Genomic DNA, 17,376 nt, shown 5'->3' with positions numbered 1-17,376 from the left:
TGATGCAATTATTAATTAGAAATATTAGAAGCTGCTGTTTATAAAGAATGTTTCACAATACATGGGCCATACTTTTAGGATCTATTCAGACCCTGAAATCAGCAAAGAGCTTATATAAAGATATTCCTGAAATCACTGTTTCGGAGTTACTACCTATTTTTGTTCCAACAATTATCCACCTTACCTTTAAATGAAACTCTCAAAATGGCCATTTTGCACTTGGAATATATGCTTGAATATGTTTCATGGGCTGCCCAACATTCCAAAATCCAGGTACTGTATGGATTTGCTGGCATCTTTCTTCTACATGCTGGATGAGAATTTCAATGTTGTTAATGAGTGTTGCATAAGCAATCGATTTCAGACAATCCCATAGGTAAAAATCAAGTAGAGTCAGGTCCTGGAAGCAATCAGGCCATGGAATGGGGGGAGGGGGGGCCTCCTCATACTTCATTTATCGATGGGTCTCCAGTTGTTTAATATTTTTTCCCAACCTGTCATTATCCATCTTATTTATATGTTTTTCCCATCTTTTTTTTTTCTATTAATATATCCATTCATTAATAAGTTGCATTTTATGTTCTTTCTGATTTCCTCACTTTTAACTTTATATCGTAATGTTTTGTAGTTATTTATTTGTTTTATTTGGCTGTTGTATCTCTTGTCAGCTGCATATGTTATTAAATTTCTTACTATAGTTTTTTATATACAGTATTTTAATTTTAGCATTTTTTTTTTTTTTTTTTTTTTTTTAGTTGTGGGCACATTGGCTTCTGTGACCATAATGCACCTCCCAAAGTTTTTGCATTTTACTCTGATCCAAGCCCGAGGTGGGATTCAAACCCGCGACCTTTGGGTTGCCAGGCAGGCACTTTACCCACCTGGCTAGCCCGGTCGGCTTTAGCATCCTGATTAATGTTTTGATTATTCCAAATTATATTATTTAAATCCCCTGATATTCTACTCACTTTTAATGCATGTTCTTTTACTTCTTGAATTATTCCTGAAATATTTATCTGTATTCCTAGATAGTTTGTTTATTTGGTTTTTAGGAGCATTAGCAACTAAGGCCATATTGCTCCGGGGATATGCGGTGGTCATTCCCTGACCTTTCCGCATCCTCCGCATTTGGTAGACATGGGCTCGATACCCCGGTCTAATCAAGAAGCGTGTGCTACACACTGCTGCTCCTACCCACCTGGCTACGGAGGCAGCCTCCTAGATAGTTAAATTTCAATACTTGTTCTATAATTTTTCTTCTAATTCTAATTTACATCTGAGTGGTTCTTTTGCTATTGTTAGGCTCTTTGTTTTCCCTATGGATATTTCAACATTACACTATTTTGCTTTTTTTTTTATTAAATTATTTTTATTTTCTGCCATTAGTCCTGAATCATTTGCACAGCAGATTAAATTAATTTTTTTAAATTCTAATTTCTTTATTCACTCTATTTACTTCATTAATTAATGAAGTGGAAATTGCTCATACCATTTCTTGTGAAAAAAATCTCATCAGAAAACCACACAGAAAGAGAAAAGTTTTTTAACAGTTAATTTTTAGAACACAAAGGGCTGTAACCCAGAAAAAAAAACTGTTTTAAATTGTTTTCAGGTCTTAAATTGAATGTGAAACTACAGCCTACACATTATGAAACATCCTGTACATACAAATGTGAAATATATTTTTTTCCCTCTTCTAAAATATCATTTCACATAGAAATAAATGAAAATGTCTTATTTAACTATAAAAATTAATGACTTAAGTAAAGACAACTTCCAGTAGTATAGGAGTGATGAGGAAGGGTCCTGATCATTCTTCCAGAAAAAGTGACCCAAAGAGAATTTCACTGATCATAATGACAACAAGAGCCTTAACTTGGTAGTTTAAAATGATAACTGCTAAGAATATGTGTGCACACATGTGTGAAATTTTTGAAATATAATTATTCTATGGCAATTTTCTTATATATTTATGCTGGTTAATTAGTAACCTTGTTTGTATCTTCCAAGTGTGACCAGTCAAGTTGCACCACCTACACAGAAGAAAGGCCAAGCCATTATAGCACCATGCAACACTAAATGGCAAATGATATGCATTATTTGAATATCTCTCTCTATATATATTATAATATTTGCAGTGGTTTAGACAAACTCTGAGGCATGGGTGTGGGTCAAGCTAATAAAACAGCTCATAAGGAAATTTACTAGAACTAATCAAGATAAACAGCAAACTTTCACCTACATCCAGGTTATTTCTTAACCAATTGACCTCAGGATTAACTTACTTTTACTTGAATCTGACTTCCACTTGGAACAAAACAGATAATCTGATGAACTAGCAGTTTATCAAACTATCTTTTTTGTGCAAAGGAATCAGTGTATAAAGAACAGGTAAGGAATCATCAGATACTAATTGATCAACTGTTTATGTGTTTGCGAAATAACCATCAAACTTCCATATTTCTGTCTATATTGCCAGAGGACCATGTTGCTCCTCCTGGAGGCCTGCATGATCCCAGACCCAGCCCGGATTTGGGCTTGGTAGCATAAATCAAAATCGGACTCTGGTCGGACTGAGTAGTATAGATAACATTCAGGTGCATGGTCAGGTAATATTTGCATTCAAATTTTATTAAATGTTATAAGAAGCATTTCAGGTTTACTTTGGCCAATTTTCAACATGTGGACTAGGTATACCTAATTGGTACTAGCGAAAGGAGAAAAACTGTATTATAATTAGACTTCTGTTGACCCAATCAATATGTAATTTTGTCCTTGTTATTCTCTAGTGCAATACAGGATGCATGTGTCATCTTATATTACATCACACAACATCTAATGCATATAAAAAAACACTAATATTTAAAAAAATAATAAATCAATATGTATATCTTCTTCTTCTCTGTGTGCCATCTCCTAATGCAGTGACTACCATGGCAAATGTCTCTCTGTCTCTGGTAGCTCTGAACAGTTGCTCTGTATTCAATCCTGTCCAATTCTTAAGGTTATGAATCCAGGATGCACGTCTTCTCCCAGGCTTTCTTCTTCCTTCCATTCTCTCCTTAATAATTAGTCGTGGAATTGGGTATTTGTTGTTCCTCATCAGGTGTCCAAGACATGCCAATTTTCTTTTTTTATGTCCTTCAGCAATTCATGATTTTTTTTTAATTCTCCACAGGACACTCATTGGTCGTCTTTTTGTCCATGGTATCTCTAACATTCTTCTGTACTTCCACATTTCAAACGCTTCTAGTTTTTTCGAGGTGTTAGTTTTCAGTGTCCATGCCTCGGCACCATACAACAAAACTGATCAAACATAACATCTTATCATCTGAATTCTAAGGTGGAGATCCAGGTTTTCATTGGACAATGCAGGTCTCATTTTAAGAAAATACTGCTTGGCCATTTCAATCCCTGCTTTTATTTCCATATCCGGTTCATTTTTGTCATTGATCCAACAGACTAGATATCTGATTTTGCCAACTCTCTATCAGCATTCTGTTTAACATGAGGGGGTGGTGTTGGCATTGCCCCATTAAGGACCATAAGCTTAGTCATGTTGATATTAATCCCAAAGCCCATTCTTTCACTTTCTTCTCTTGAGGAGTATCTATAAGTCCTGCATATTAGTTGTACAAAGTACAGTGTCATCTGCATAGTGAAGGTTGTTAATTAATACCATTGACAGATATTCCTTCATTTCTTTCATTTAATGCTCTGTTGAAGATGATGTCCGTTGCATATCACACAAGGATTATCGGTCACCTAAACTTTGCGGAACCTGTTCACGTTGTAATATCGCATTTCTTGCCAAACTACACCTCAGATAATATACCATAATTTCCAGGAGCTTTCTTTAATTTCATCTTCTCCAAAGATTTTTGCAATTCTTCCTGCTCAAACTCTCTTTCCTCTTCCTGTTCTCCATAACCAATATTCAAACTCCTAATCCTTCTTTGTTCCCTATTCTCAATACTTAAACAGTCCCTTGGAAACAGAGGAGAGCAAATGCTTCACAGAGGACTCCCAATCAATAGTATACTGATTTCCTACTTGCATAGTATTCCATATTATGCAAGTAGGAAACCTTCAATTTTTCAAACAATATTTTGTATGGCACTCCTATACATCCTTGTTCATTTCCTCCTTAACATATCTTTTCCAATGTTTCTCTTTTTTCATATTGTATTTTAACAGTATACTCCCTTCTATATTGCAAGTATTGTCTTTTCAAAACTTCTTCCTCCTCTAATATTCCTCTCCTCCTCATACCCTACGTAACCTAACTCTCTTCCTCATAGACCCGCAGCAACCTTCATAAATTATTTTACTCAATCTCACAATTTCTTTCAGCCAGGCTGTAATCTAATTCATTCCTTTCTTCACATAACCTCCTATTTACAATATTCTCAAATTTTTGCCAGCATACGGAATTCACCGCAAACCAGTCCTCGAATTCATCCCTTCTTTCTATTAAGATCTTTGAATTTCATAGCAAATACATCTATGATCACTTGTAGACCAACCCTCTTTAACCCTCCTATTCCTAATTCTTCCCAATAATGCATTAGATACTACTGTCAAATCAGTTTGACTCCCCTTGAAGGCTGGTCTAACTCATTTACTATATTCAATCTTATAGTTATTAAAACTTCCTCCAAATTCTTCCCTCTAGCATTTGACTCCATACCACCCATGTTACTGAGTTCACATTAGAGTTAATGCCTACCACAATTCTTTTCCCACTCAACACATTCATTATTTATTCTATATAATTCAGGTATGGTCGCAGTTCATCCCGAAACTGGCAATATATATATACAAGATACGAACTTTCTATCTCACTAACAATTTCAACACATATACCATGAGTATAACATAACTCCTCTACCTGTGTTATCACAAGATTCTTATTTCTTACTATAATAGCAGTCTGGCTGTTCCCTTTCAACTGTATAACTTTATCATCTACTTTATAACCCTTTACAAGGTTCCCAGCCATATATGGCTCCTGAAGCATAAGGACATAATTCTTTTCATACATTTTTTTTTACTTAATTGTAGAGCAACAACACTATGCTCTCTGCCCATTCACTTGCATTACCTTAAGCCATCCATAATCAATTCTACTTTTATATTGATCATAAACGTCTTATACTCACTACAATCTCGGCTTCTTATTGAATGGCAGTAATCCTTATTCTTCCATTTACAATTTATGCAAATAGGATCTTCACTTTTCTTTTTGCAATCTTTACATACATGTCCTTCTCCACCACAATCACAATGTCCACATGTGGTCTTCCACTTGCACTGATAGGCAACATGCCCATATGACAAACACTTGAAACATTTAGGAATGAGTAAATTGTCTTTCACTCAAAACTAGGTCCACTAGCAATATACTCATCCTTTATCTACCAATACCTTTCTCCAACTTTTGGGCACTCCAAATATCCAATTATTTTCTTCTTTTCCCAGAGGAAATTGATCTCACTACCATATCTCTTTTAACCTCTTCCAATTTATATCCATGCTCTTTCAAATAATTCTCCCATACTTTTTGCACGAAATCATCTTTTTGAAACTCTTTTATCACATCATTTACAATGATTTTCACTCATGGCTTTCGTGGTATTTCTATTCTAAGACCAGTCTGCATCAATCTCATTATTCTGCAATTCCTCTAAATCCTTTTCAGAATCTACTTCTACTAATAATTTTCAGTCCCTTATTTTTCTTATTATTTTCACTTTCACATTCTTTATATACAGTCTCTTTATTAACCTTATCTCTTTATTAACCACATCCTTCACTTGTCACTATATCTTCTTTATTTGCCTTAATTAAGGCCACTACAGTCTCACTATCCTTTTCTTTCCAACACAGAGGCATAAGTTTCACATTGAGGTTTTTGTTCTTCGGCTAACTTCTACAATCTCTCACTCTAGTATTCATAACTCTATTTTCTACATACTATCTTATTGCTTTATCCTCTAATTGATCCCACATAGAAAGTATATCATTTCTAGCAGCCCTTGCCTTATTTGAATCGCAAAAAAGAAATTTTTGGAGACTTGTCTATTTCTTCCTTATTTCCAAAAATTCATCCCATAATTCTTTATCTAAATTTGATCTGAGCCACACTATCCATTTTCTCTTCTGTGCCCTTCTATCCTTTCCAATATCACCATTATCCTTTCTTCCCTCCTCTTCAATTCTCTCCAATCTCACCATAGCTGTCTTCGGCTGTTCCTGAAATTTCATTTCCTCTAATTCTTCATCATCCATAGCCAGTATATCCTCCGAATCGGATGAAGACTCCTCGATCCTTCTACGTGCTATCTTAACACTAACTATAACTCTATACAGTCCTATCAACCTAAACACTTAAATTGCTGTATCTGTTAAAGGGTCCGGAAATGTTCTAAACTCCAAAAGCGAACACTGATTACTGAATATTTAAGCTCAGCTGCAATTTAAATAGCTGTGCCAAGAAATTATAACACAAAAAATATAAACACCACCTTAATTTCTATGAGAACACTGTTTTTCTCACAAATTCTACAATCTGGACAATTTCATAGTATCTTTTCCACAGTAGCTATTTCCACTAACACAATCACCACTGTCCACAATCTGAGTCTGACTCCACTGTGCCAGCCAGATCTCCGGGCTGCTCACCCCTGGCCATGTGGAGGCAGGAGTCTTGGCAACTGTTCAGATTGCTTCTTATGCTCAAGTACTATGTGCACTCTTCTAAATATATATATATATATATATATATACAAAATAAATCTCTATATTCACTCAGTGTAGCACTTTTTATAGTTCTCAAGAATCACAATCAATAAATGCTTTGCCCTGAGGCACTCACAAACAACACCAGGAATGTGGCAGGGTGCATTATCCTGCTTGAACACAATTGTGTCGTGGAAGCCAGTCATAATGAAGGAGTATACCTAATCAGCAACAAACAGGTAGTTTTTAGCATTCAGTCTGGGCATATAGGGGCCCCAAAAGATTTCTAAGAAAACATCTCTCATTGTCACCACTGTCTGTTTTTATTGGACCAGGACATCAGTATTAATTCATCTTTGCAGTTTGTTGACATACCCTACATCTACCATCCATGTGGTATAGCAAGAAATGTGATTAATCGGAAAAGAAAACTTTTTCCCCAGTCATCACTAGTCGAATGAGGCTATTCAGATGCAAACTTGAGGCATTGTTGGCGATGGGTAGCTATAAGCACAGATATCGTGGCTAGGTACCTACTTCAGTGGCTCATACAGAGGAGAGTTCACTGGATTATGGTCTTGGAAACACTGCTGGTTAAAGTCCACAGTCAGCCATTCCACCATTTTCTGTCTACTGGCTCACACAAGATGAGCCAGCTATGTTCGATCATAACCATCAATGAGGCATGGATGCCCACCAGTGGCGCCACAACTGCTACTCTGTTCACTGTCCATCCACTCTTCGACCACTTTAACCACAGCACTTCACAAACAGCCCACAAAACTTGCAGTTTCTGTGATACTGCCATCCTTCAATCTATAGCCAACAATCATTCCTTTTCAAAATCCATCACATCACATCCCTAACTTTTTTTTAGGCTGTGATGTGTTGGAGAATCGCCCCCCCTCAATTCTCCCCCCGAGTCACAGCACTCTTGCCACTTTGTGCCCGTTGCTTTGCTGCTCAAGTTTGGGGCATGATATTTTAAATTAATAAAATCAATAAATTAAATTAATTAAATGTCAATGTTTCTACGCTATTTAATAGAAACAGTGAAGCGACAACTCAGCATTGTTATGGGCCTATATGAGAGTTTGAAGGACAGGGTGGATGCCCTCAAAAGATCTAAATTGAGGGGCCCATCAAGCTCTCAGCTGCCCACATCAACGCCAGAGCTTGCACTTGGTCATCGCGCAACACAGCGGCAAACCCCAAAGCAGAATGCGCGCTGGTCCCACAAGAACTTGTAGTTGTTGGTGACTCTATTGTCAGGGAAACGGGAAACATGCTTTGTAAAAAGGATAGGTGGAACAGGACCAGGGTATGTCTGCCAGGGGCAAAGGTTAATGATGTTGTAGAGCGGATATCATCTTTTAAGAGCACAAAAGGTGATATAGTTGTACACGTTGGCACTAATGATATTAAGAGTAGGAGACCAGCAGAATTAGTTAACAAGTACAGGTCACTGTTGAACAAAAGCCGAGAATTAGGGTTGAATTTGAAAGTGTCTGCAATTCTGCCCAGACACAATAGAAGGGAATATATGATAAGAGCCTTGTCGATCAATTCGGCCCTGGAAAGAATGTGCAAGGCTCAAGGGGTAGAATTTTTTTTCAACCTGGACCGTACTTGTTAACAGGAGAGACTGCTTCTATAGGGATGGGATACACTTAAATAGAAAGGGTGCAAGAATATTTGCTGATGCTATCGAGGCAGTGTTAGGTGGGTCGGAAAACTGATAGCTTGGGGGCATACAAGGACTAATAGTTTAACAGTAGCTGTAGGCAGAGGTGAAGGTGATTCTTGCACAACTTCTATTAGAATAAGTAGCGACTTGGAGTGTGGGGTGTTGGGGGTTTCAGGGAAAGATGGCAGTCATCCTGAAATAGGTGGGTATATGGGATGTGTTAGGGTAACTAGGAATAGGAGTAGGAGCTTGTATGCTTGCATGTATACCAATGCTAGAAGTATAGTAAATAAATTTGATGAATTTGAAGTGTTGGTCAAGACATCAAAGGCGGATATTGTTGGGATAGCAGAAACGTTGTGTACAACAGATATAAGGAATGCTGAACTGGAATTTGGGGAGTATAATGTGTAGAGAAAGGATAGACAGATAGAAAGGGAGGAGGTGTTATGCTGTTAACAAAGAAAAACATAAAATCAAAAGAAGTGCATCCAGTTGATATAGATGAACAGTGCACTGTTGAGTCAGTTTGGTGTGACATAAGCACTGCAAAAGCAAAAATAAGAGTAGGAGCGTGTTATAGGCCTAATGACTCGAATGAGTACAATGAACAATTGTACAGAGAAATAGAGTGGGCTAGTAAATCGGAATGTCTTATAATGGGGGATTTTAACTTCCAGATACTGACTGGAACTTGTGGGTTGGTCACTCACACACTAGTCAGACTTTTGTGGATTTATTGGATGATTGTTTTCTGCAGCAGCATGTTCGAGAGGCTACCAGAGAATCTAATACTCTTTATCTGGTTATCAGCAGTGATCATTCTTGTATTAAGAATTTGCAGATAAAGGAACCACAAGGTGGCAGTGATCACAGAGCACTGATGTGGGATTTACTTAAAGATTTAATTACCATCAGGGGTAAAGGAAAGGGTTTTTGCTTCCGTAAAGGTGAGTACAGTGGTCTCCGACAGTTTTTAAATCCTGTACAGTGGGATCAACTGACGACGTTACCAACAGTAAATTCTAAGTGGCAAGCATTCAAGGAATTAATCATGGATGCTACTAAAAGTTTCATACCTATTAAGAAATATTGTTCAAGGTTTAGGCCTAAATGGTTATCTAATGAACTAATGAGACTCGTAACAGAGAAGAAAAATGCATGGGATGCATATAAATTATCTAGCGACTCAGAAGCCTATGGCAGATATAAGCTAGTCTGTAATCAGGTCACAAAAGAGGTTAGGCAGGCGAAGGCAGATTAGGGGAAATACTTGGCAAAAGGTGCTAAGAAAAATAGCAAGGATTTCTTTACTTATATAAACTCTAAAAGGAAGGGGATGAATCTGATTGGTCCACTTGACATCGATGGTTCGACTGTTGATGATCCTGCTCAGATAGCAAACAAACTGAATGAGTATTTTGCATCTACATTCACACGTGAGGAATTATTAAGGTTTGAAAATGGCAGAAGATTATCAAATTGTAGCAGGATACTTAATGATTTTGTAATAACTGAAAGCAAAGTGGAGGAGAAATTGTTGAAGTTAAACATAAGAAAAGCACCTGGGGTGGATGGGATCTATCCAGTTATATTGAAGGAGGTGGCAAAGCAACTAAGCAAACCCTTAGCCATAATTATGAGAACATCCTTGGATTCAGGGGAGGTCCCCACGGACTAAGATGTGCAAATGTATCCCCAATTCACAAAGGGGGAATCGAAAGGTGACACGAGTAATTACAGACCAGTTAGTTTAACTTCTGTTCCGGGTAAAATAATGGAGTCACTGGTTACAGATGCATTGCAGGATTATCTAGACAAGACTGCAGCAATAATTCAGACACAGCATGGGTTTGTTAAGGGAAAGTCTTGTCTGACAAATTTGATAGGATATCATGATGTGGTTACAAAGGAACTGGATACAAAAAATAATTTTTATATCATATATTTGGATTTCAGTAAAGCTTTTGACACTGTTGCGCATGGAAGATTATTGTACAAATTGGAGCAGAATGGTATTAAGGGTAAGTTGCTACAATGGATAAAAGGATGGTTAAGTGGGAGAAGACAGAGGGTGGTAATCAATGGGTGCTGCTCTTCGTGGACTAATGTTATTAGTGGAGTCCCACAGGGTTCGGTGTTAGGTCCACTGTTGTTTTGTATATTTATCAATGATATTGATGAAGGTATATCAAGCTTAATGTCAAAGTTTGCAGATGATACAAAGGTTGGCAGGGTTGTTAATGACAGTAATGGAAGTGTGCTACTGCAACAGGATCTAGATAATTTGGGCAGATGGGCTAAGAAGTGGCAACTGAAGTTTAACCTTGACAAATGCAAAGTACTGCATATGAGTAGAAGTAACCCCAGAAAAATGTACCAACTGTGTGGTACAACACTTAAGGTGGTAGAAAATGAAAAAGACTTGGGAGTAATTGTGCAGTCAGATATGAAGTTTTCTGAGCAATGCAGACAGGCTGCCAGGGCAGGTAATGGGGTTTTGTCAATGATATATAGGAATTTTGCTAGCAGGGAGGAGGTGATTGTCCCTCTGTATAAGGCAATGGTCAGGCCACACCTTGAGTATTGCGTACAGGTCTGGAGGCATCATTTTAGGAAGGATGTAGATTTACTCAAGCGTGTACAGAGAAGGGCAACAAGATTGGTGAGGGGAATGAAGGGATGCTCTTACCAAGAGAGGCTTAAGTTCTGCAAATTGCAGTGGCTGGAGACTAGGCACCTGCGCGTTGATCTGACTGAGGTATATAAGGTCTTGAATGGGTTGAGCATGCTGAATTCTGATGGGATCCTTCCACTTGTTCAGATTATGAACCTAAGGGGGCATAAATTCAAATTAAAAAAAGACAGATGTAGAATCGATGTGCGGAAATTTGCCTTTAGCCAGCGGGTGGTTAATTGCTGGAACAAACTTCCATCTGTCCTTGTGGAAGTTGACAGGTTAAATAAATTTAAGGAGGAACTGGACAGGCATTTGGAGGTTATGGTGTGATTTTTTTTTTTTTTTTTTTTGGCTGATGCTGTATAAGCTCATACACTTGCTTTCTTGCATCACATGCCACTACTACTACATCCCTAATCCATGTCAATCAAGTACTTCATATGGGATTTCATGCCATAAACCTGCAGCATCATATGTGCTATTCTTACTGCGACATGTGTGCCACAAGATGGGGAGGAATGGCCAATTGCTAAAACAAGTGGATGATCAATGTTTTCACCAGGCAGTGTATACTCATAGTGAATTTATTCATATCTGTTTATTTGAACATTTTCTGGAAGGGGGTGAGGAAATTTGTGAAATAGTTTAAAGAGGGCACAAGGTGCACAAGTTTGGGAACCTGTTTTAGATAGTAGTAAATGTCCACCAGAATAAGTGATGGCCAATTTGTAATTAAAAATAAGCAACAATTCTCAATTTATTATTTTTTTCTTCTAAAGAAATTCCAATTTTAATATAGTTCTGCTATTTTTGTGTAAAACAACAAACACTGTTGTCACCAACTATATTATGATGAGACAGCCGAGTTGTCAAATCAGGTAAAAGAGACTGATCCTGCATCATAAATCCAAAGATTTTGCAGCTATGTCTATGGAAGTGCCATACACTTTTTAATGGCTGTAATACTACATTTAAATATTTTCCTACTAATTATTTTTTTTAAAGTCCCAGCAAGAAATAAATTCAGATTTAACTCTCCTTTCTCTTGATTTTTAGCTTTGAGAAAGGAATGATAGAGAGAATACTAGGAACTGTTAATTGTGCAGTTTCATTTACTTCTTAGAAATCATTCCCGGTGTAGGTGAAATTTATTTTGTATTTAATTTGAACCTTTGAAAGTAGAGGGGTTCCACTTTACATCTCAGAGTCTAGCTATTGGTCAATGGATTCCCATACTCTCCTCAGTTTGGCATCAATAAATTTCATTAATAAAAGCATTATTATTATATTAATACTAGATTTATCATCATATGTTCAGTTTAATTTAATAAAATCTTTTAAAAATTTTTCATTCTTTTTAAGCAAAAATGGGGTTGAGGTAAAAAGCATAATGCTTTCCCACTTATAGTGCTCTTTAGGGCTAGTTCCTTTGAAAGCACTATAGGAGACGTTAACAATATACATATTACTTTTAATTTAATCATTCAATATCTCATGATGCAATATCATTTATGCAATACTTTAAAAATGACTTGTCTCAATTTTAAAAGTGCTCTAGCTGAATAAAGTAATACATTTTTACAGGCAGACATATTTGAAAACAAGAGTAAATAAATAAATAAATAAAATAAAATACTTACAGCTGTAATTGCATTTCCATCACACGATTTAATAGCTTCATGAAGAAGGGCTATTTTATCATTCTTGGCTTTATACTGTTCCAAATAATAATCCTAATGAGAGGGAAAAAAAAAGATATCATACATCTTATGTGGTGCAAAAAATTAAAAGCTTGAAATAAGCTTGAAATGAAAGATTAACCTGATGTCCAACTGATTAATTTACAAAGGGTTAGAGCAAACTTGAGGCTCTTCCTAAGAATGACTTACTGTCTTATGTGATTAATATTACATTTCCGTTTCAGGGCAAATTTCTATCCTACACCATAAAAATACACTTCATATATATAAAAAAAAATTACAAAGCAGCTATATTCTTTAGAATATTTAATAATAATATTCTATGCAAGACCATGGGCACTGGGAGAATTTTCACTCATTCATCCAATTGTACCATTTTCATAGGATTACTAATATTATGGTGACAAAGTGACACAAGCAAAAAAAATTACCCTTTTGTTTGTCCATCCCTACTAATAATTTGTCTAATCCTTCTGTTGTTTTAAAAAAGTGAACTATCATTTTTTTTTTTTTTTTATGAAAACCCCAAACATGAGAGGTATTAGAACCTATAGCACTTATTACCATGCATGGGATGGAGGTTGAGAAGATGACATTAGATTGATGTGGAGGGCGCTGACTCTTTAAAAATTACAGCTGTGAATTACAGGCTCAGAAAAAGTGATAAATGTTTTCCATTTTATTTACCTAATTGTTATTTTATATTGTACTTTATAAGTAGCCTTATAGTTATTTTTATTTAGTTTTTGTACATTACTACTTAATATATGTAAAACCGTTGTTTCGTTCAAATCTTGCAGCATTGTTTTTGTGGTAGGAAATTTTTTTGTGGTAGGTAGAGAGTGGTAGGAAATTCAAATTTTTAATTCTAGTAACTAGGTAGTTCTAATGTAAAATTATATAGCGTAATACGTATCACTGCATTTAGGATTCTATTAGATAGTGTAGTATTGACAATTAATTGATTAAATTTATTAATCTTATTAATTTAAAATATCATACCCCATACTAGAGCAGCAAAGCAACGGGCACAAAGTGGCAGGAGTGCTGTGACTTGGAAGAGAACTGAGGGGGGGGGCGATTCTCCGATGCATCACAGGCTAAAAAAATGTGCAACTTGTGAAATGTTTGCCGCACTCTCTGGAACAGAACATCATCTAGCCAAGGAGGATGTCTTTGTGCATGCCAGGTTAGCATTAGCATTAGCATTTAGCATTAGTAGAGGCATTTGATGCAAGAAAGCAAGCTTATGCAGCATCAGCCAAAAAAAAAAAAAAAAAAAACCCCTCTGTTCGTTCCAAATACCTGTCCAGCTGAGCCTTAAACTTATTTAGGCTATCAACCTCCACCACAAGGGATGGAAGTCTGTTCCACCAACCAACCACCCGCTGGCTAAAGGCAAATTTCCTCACGTCTATCCTACATCTGTCTTTCCTCAATTTGAATTTATGCCCTCTCAGGTGATTTTTCTGAGCTAGAGGAAGAATCCCATCAGCATTGAGCATGCTTAAACCATTCAAGGCTTTATACACCTCAATCAGATCACCTCGCTGGTGCCTAGTCTCCAGACACTGTAATTTGCAAAACTTAAGCCTTTCTTCGTAAGAGCACCCCTCTGTTTCATTCACTAATCTTGTTGCCCTTCTCTGTACTCGTTCCAGCAGCTCTACATACTTATTGAAATGAGGCCTCCAGACCTGTAAACAGTACTCTAGGTGTGGCCTGACCATTGCCTTATACAATGGAATAATCACCTCCTTATCCCTGCTGGAAAAATTCCTGTATATCATTGACAATACTCCATGAGCTACTCTTGCAGCCCGTCTGCACTGCTCAGAGAACTTCATATCTGCCTGCACAACCACCCCCAAGTCCCTTTCATTCTCTACCACTGTCAGTGTAGTACCACAGAGTTGATACGTTGCTCTGGGGTTGCTGTTTCCCATGTGTAGTACTTTACATTTGTCAATGTTAAACTTCATTTGCCACCTCTCAGCCCATCTGCTCAACCTTTCCAGATCCTGTTGCAGCAGCATAGTGTCAGTAGTGTCCTTGACAACCCTGCCAACCTTTGTATCATCTGGAAACTTGGACATTAAGCTTGATATACCATCATCAATATCATTTATAAATACAGAAAACAATAATGGACCCAACACTGAGCCCTGAGGGACTCCACTAATAACATTAGTCCACGATGAGCAGTGTCCATTGATTACCACTCTCTGTCTTCTCCCCCTCAACCACCCCTTTATCCATAGCAGCAATTTGCCTCCAATGTCACACTGCTCCAATTTGCGTAGCAGTCTTCCATGTGCAACAGTATCAAAAGCCTTTCTAAGATCCAAGTATATAATATCAAAGTTATTCCCTGCATCCAGTTCTTTTGTGACTGCATCATAATATCCAATCAAGTTGGTCAGGCAAGACTTCCCCTTAACAAAACCATGCTGTGTCTGAGCTATAACTGAAGTCTTGTCTAAATGATCCTGCAGTGCTTCTTTAACCAGTGCCTCCATTAATTTTCCTGGAACAGAAGTTAAGCTCACAGGTCTATAATTACTTGTGTCAGCCTTTGATCCTCCTTTGTGAATTGGGGTCACATTTGCACATTTCCAGTCTATGGGTACCTCCCCTGAGTCCAAGGAAGCTCTCATAATTATGGCTAAGGGTTTGCTTACTTCCTTTGCTGCCTCCTTTAATATAACTGGATAGATCCCATCCACCCCGGGTGCCTTTCTTGTGTTTATCTTCAACAGTTTCTCCTCCACTTTACTCCCAGTTATTTCAAGATTCTGTATTACTGCTAGAGTTGAATATACCTCTGGCATTCCCCTTCCTGAATAACTCCTCATGTGTGAATGTCGATGCAAAATATTCATTTAGTTTGTTAGCTACCTGAGCAGGATCATCAACAGTTGACCCATCAATATCAAGTGGACCAATCTGATTCATCCCCTTCCTTCTAGAGTTAACATAAGTAAAGAACTCTTTGCTGTTTTTCTTTGCATCCCTTGCCAAGGATTTCTCGTAATCTGCCTTTGCCTGCCTAACCTCCTCTGTAACTTGGTTGCATATCAACTTGTATCTATCATAGGATTCTGTGTCATGTGTTAATTTGTAAGTATCCCATGCATTTTTCTTCTCTGCCATATGCCTCATTAGTTCATCTGACATCCATTTTGGCCTAAACCTCGAACAATATTTCTTAGTTGGTATGTAAAGCCTAGTAGCTTCCAAGATAAGTTCTTTGAATGCTTCCCATTTTGAATTTGCTGTTGGTAACATCATCAGTTGGTCCCACTGTATAGAATTTAAATACTGTCTCAGTCCATCGTAGTCGCCTTTACGGAAGCAATAACCCTTCCCTTTACCCCTAATGGTAGTTACCTCTTTGAGTAAATCCCACTTCAGCACACTGTGATCACTGCCACCTATTAACAATATTTCTTAGTTGGTATGTAAAGCCTAGTAGCTTCCAAGATAAGTTCTTTGAATGCTTCCCATTTTGAATTTGCTGTTGGTAACATCATCAGTTGGTCCCACTGTATAGAATTTAAATACTGTCTCAGTCCATCGTAGTCGCCTTTACGGAAGCAATAACCCTTCCCTTTACCCCTGATGGTAGTTACCTCTTTGAGTAAATCCCACTTCTGCACACTGTGATCACTGCCACCTAGTGGTTCGTTTATCTGCAGATTCTTAATGCATGAAGAATCACTGCTGATAATCAAATCAAGAGTATTACTCCCTCTAGTTGCCTCCCGAACATGCTGATGTAGAAAACAATCATCCAATAAATCCACAAAAGCCCTGCTAGTGTGTGAGTAACCAGCCCCCAAATTCCAGTCAATATCCGGGAAATTAAAATCTCCCATTATAAGACTCTCTGATTTACTGGCCCACTCTAATTCCCTGTACAGTTTCTTATTATACTCATCAGAGTCATTAGGCATATAGCACACTCCTACTTTCAATTTTGATCTCGCAATGCTTCGACACTGACTCGACACTGCACTTTCCAGCGATGTCGACTGGCTTCACTTCCTTGGATTTTGTGTTTCTTAACTAATAGCATAACCCCTCCTCCCTTCCTATCCTTTCTGTAGAAGTTGCACTCCCCAAATTCCAGTTCTGCATTCCTTATATCTGCGTGACACCACGTCTCTGAAATCCCAACAATATCTGCCTTTGATGTTTTGAGCAATACCTCAAATTCATCAAATTTATTTACTAAACTCCTAGCATTGGTGTACATGCAAGTATACATGCACCTGTTTCTAGTCTTAGCTACCCTAACACAACCCATGTGTTTACTTGTACCGCAATGACTCCCAGCAGTCTCTGAAATATCCTGCATCTTGTTTTTCAGGCTTCTGCTCATTCCAATAGAAGCAGTGGAAGAATCTCTTTCACCTCTGCCAGTGGCTACTGTTAATCTATTAGTCTTTTTCTCTCACCAAACTAGCAGATTTCTGACCTGCCTAACTCTGCCTCTATAGCATTAGCAAATATTCTTGCACCCTTTCTATTTAAGTGTATCCCATCCCTGTAGAAGCAGTCTCTCC

At 37.5% G+C, this 17,376-nt stretch overlaps 1 protein-coding gene across 7 annotated transcripts in view; it reads right to left on the bottom strand.

Annotated features, from left to right (window-relative positions):
- Window positions 1-17,376, bottom strand: part of Vps16B (Vacuolar protein sorting 16B) — a 456,530-nt gene that overhangs the window by 230,317 nt on the left and 208,837 nt on the right. For all 7 annotated transcript variants that reach the window (XM_090375324.1, XM_090375325.1, XM_090375323.1 and 4 more), the window contains one exon: window positions 12,749-12,841. In XM_090375324.1, coding sequence (XP_090231450.1) covers window positions 12,749-12,841 — 93 coding nt within the window. The remainder of the gene's footprint in view (window positions 1-12,748; window positions 12,842-17,376) is intronic.

This window comes from Mastigoproctus giganteus, chromosome 6, assembly GCF_048544385.1.
Source record: "Mastigoproctus giganteus isolate SK-2022 chromosome 6, ASM4854438v1, whole genome shotgun sequence".
NCBI classification, from domain to species: Eukaryota; Metazoa; Arthropoda; class Arachnida; order Uropygi; family Thelyphonidae; genus Mastigoproctus; species Mastigoproctus giganteus.
The sequence above is the reverse complement of the archived record's forward strand: the minus strand, read 5'-3'. Positions and strand labels throughout refer to the sequence as shown.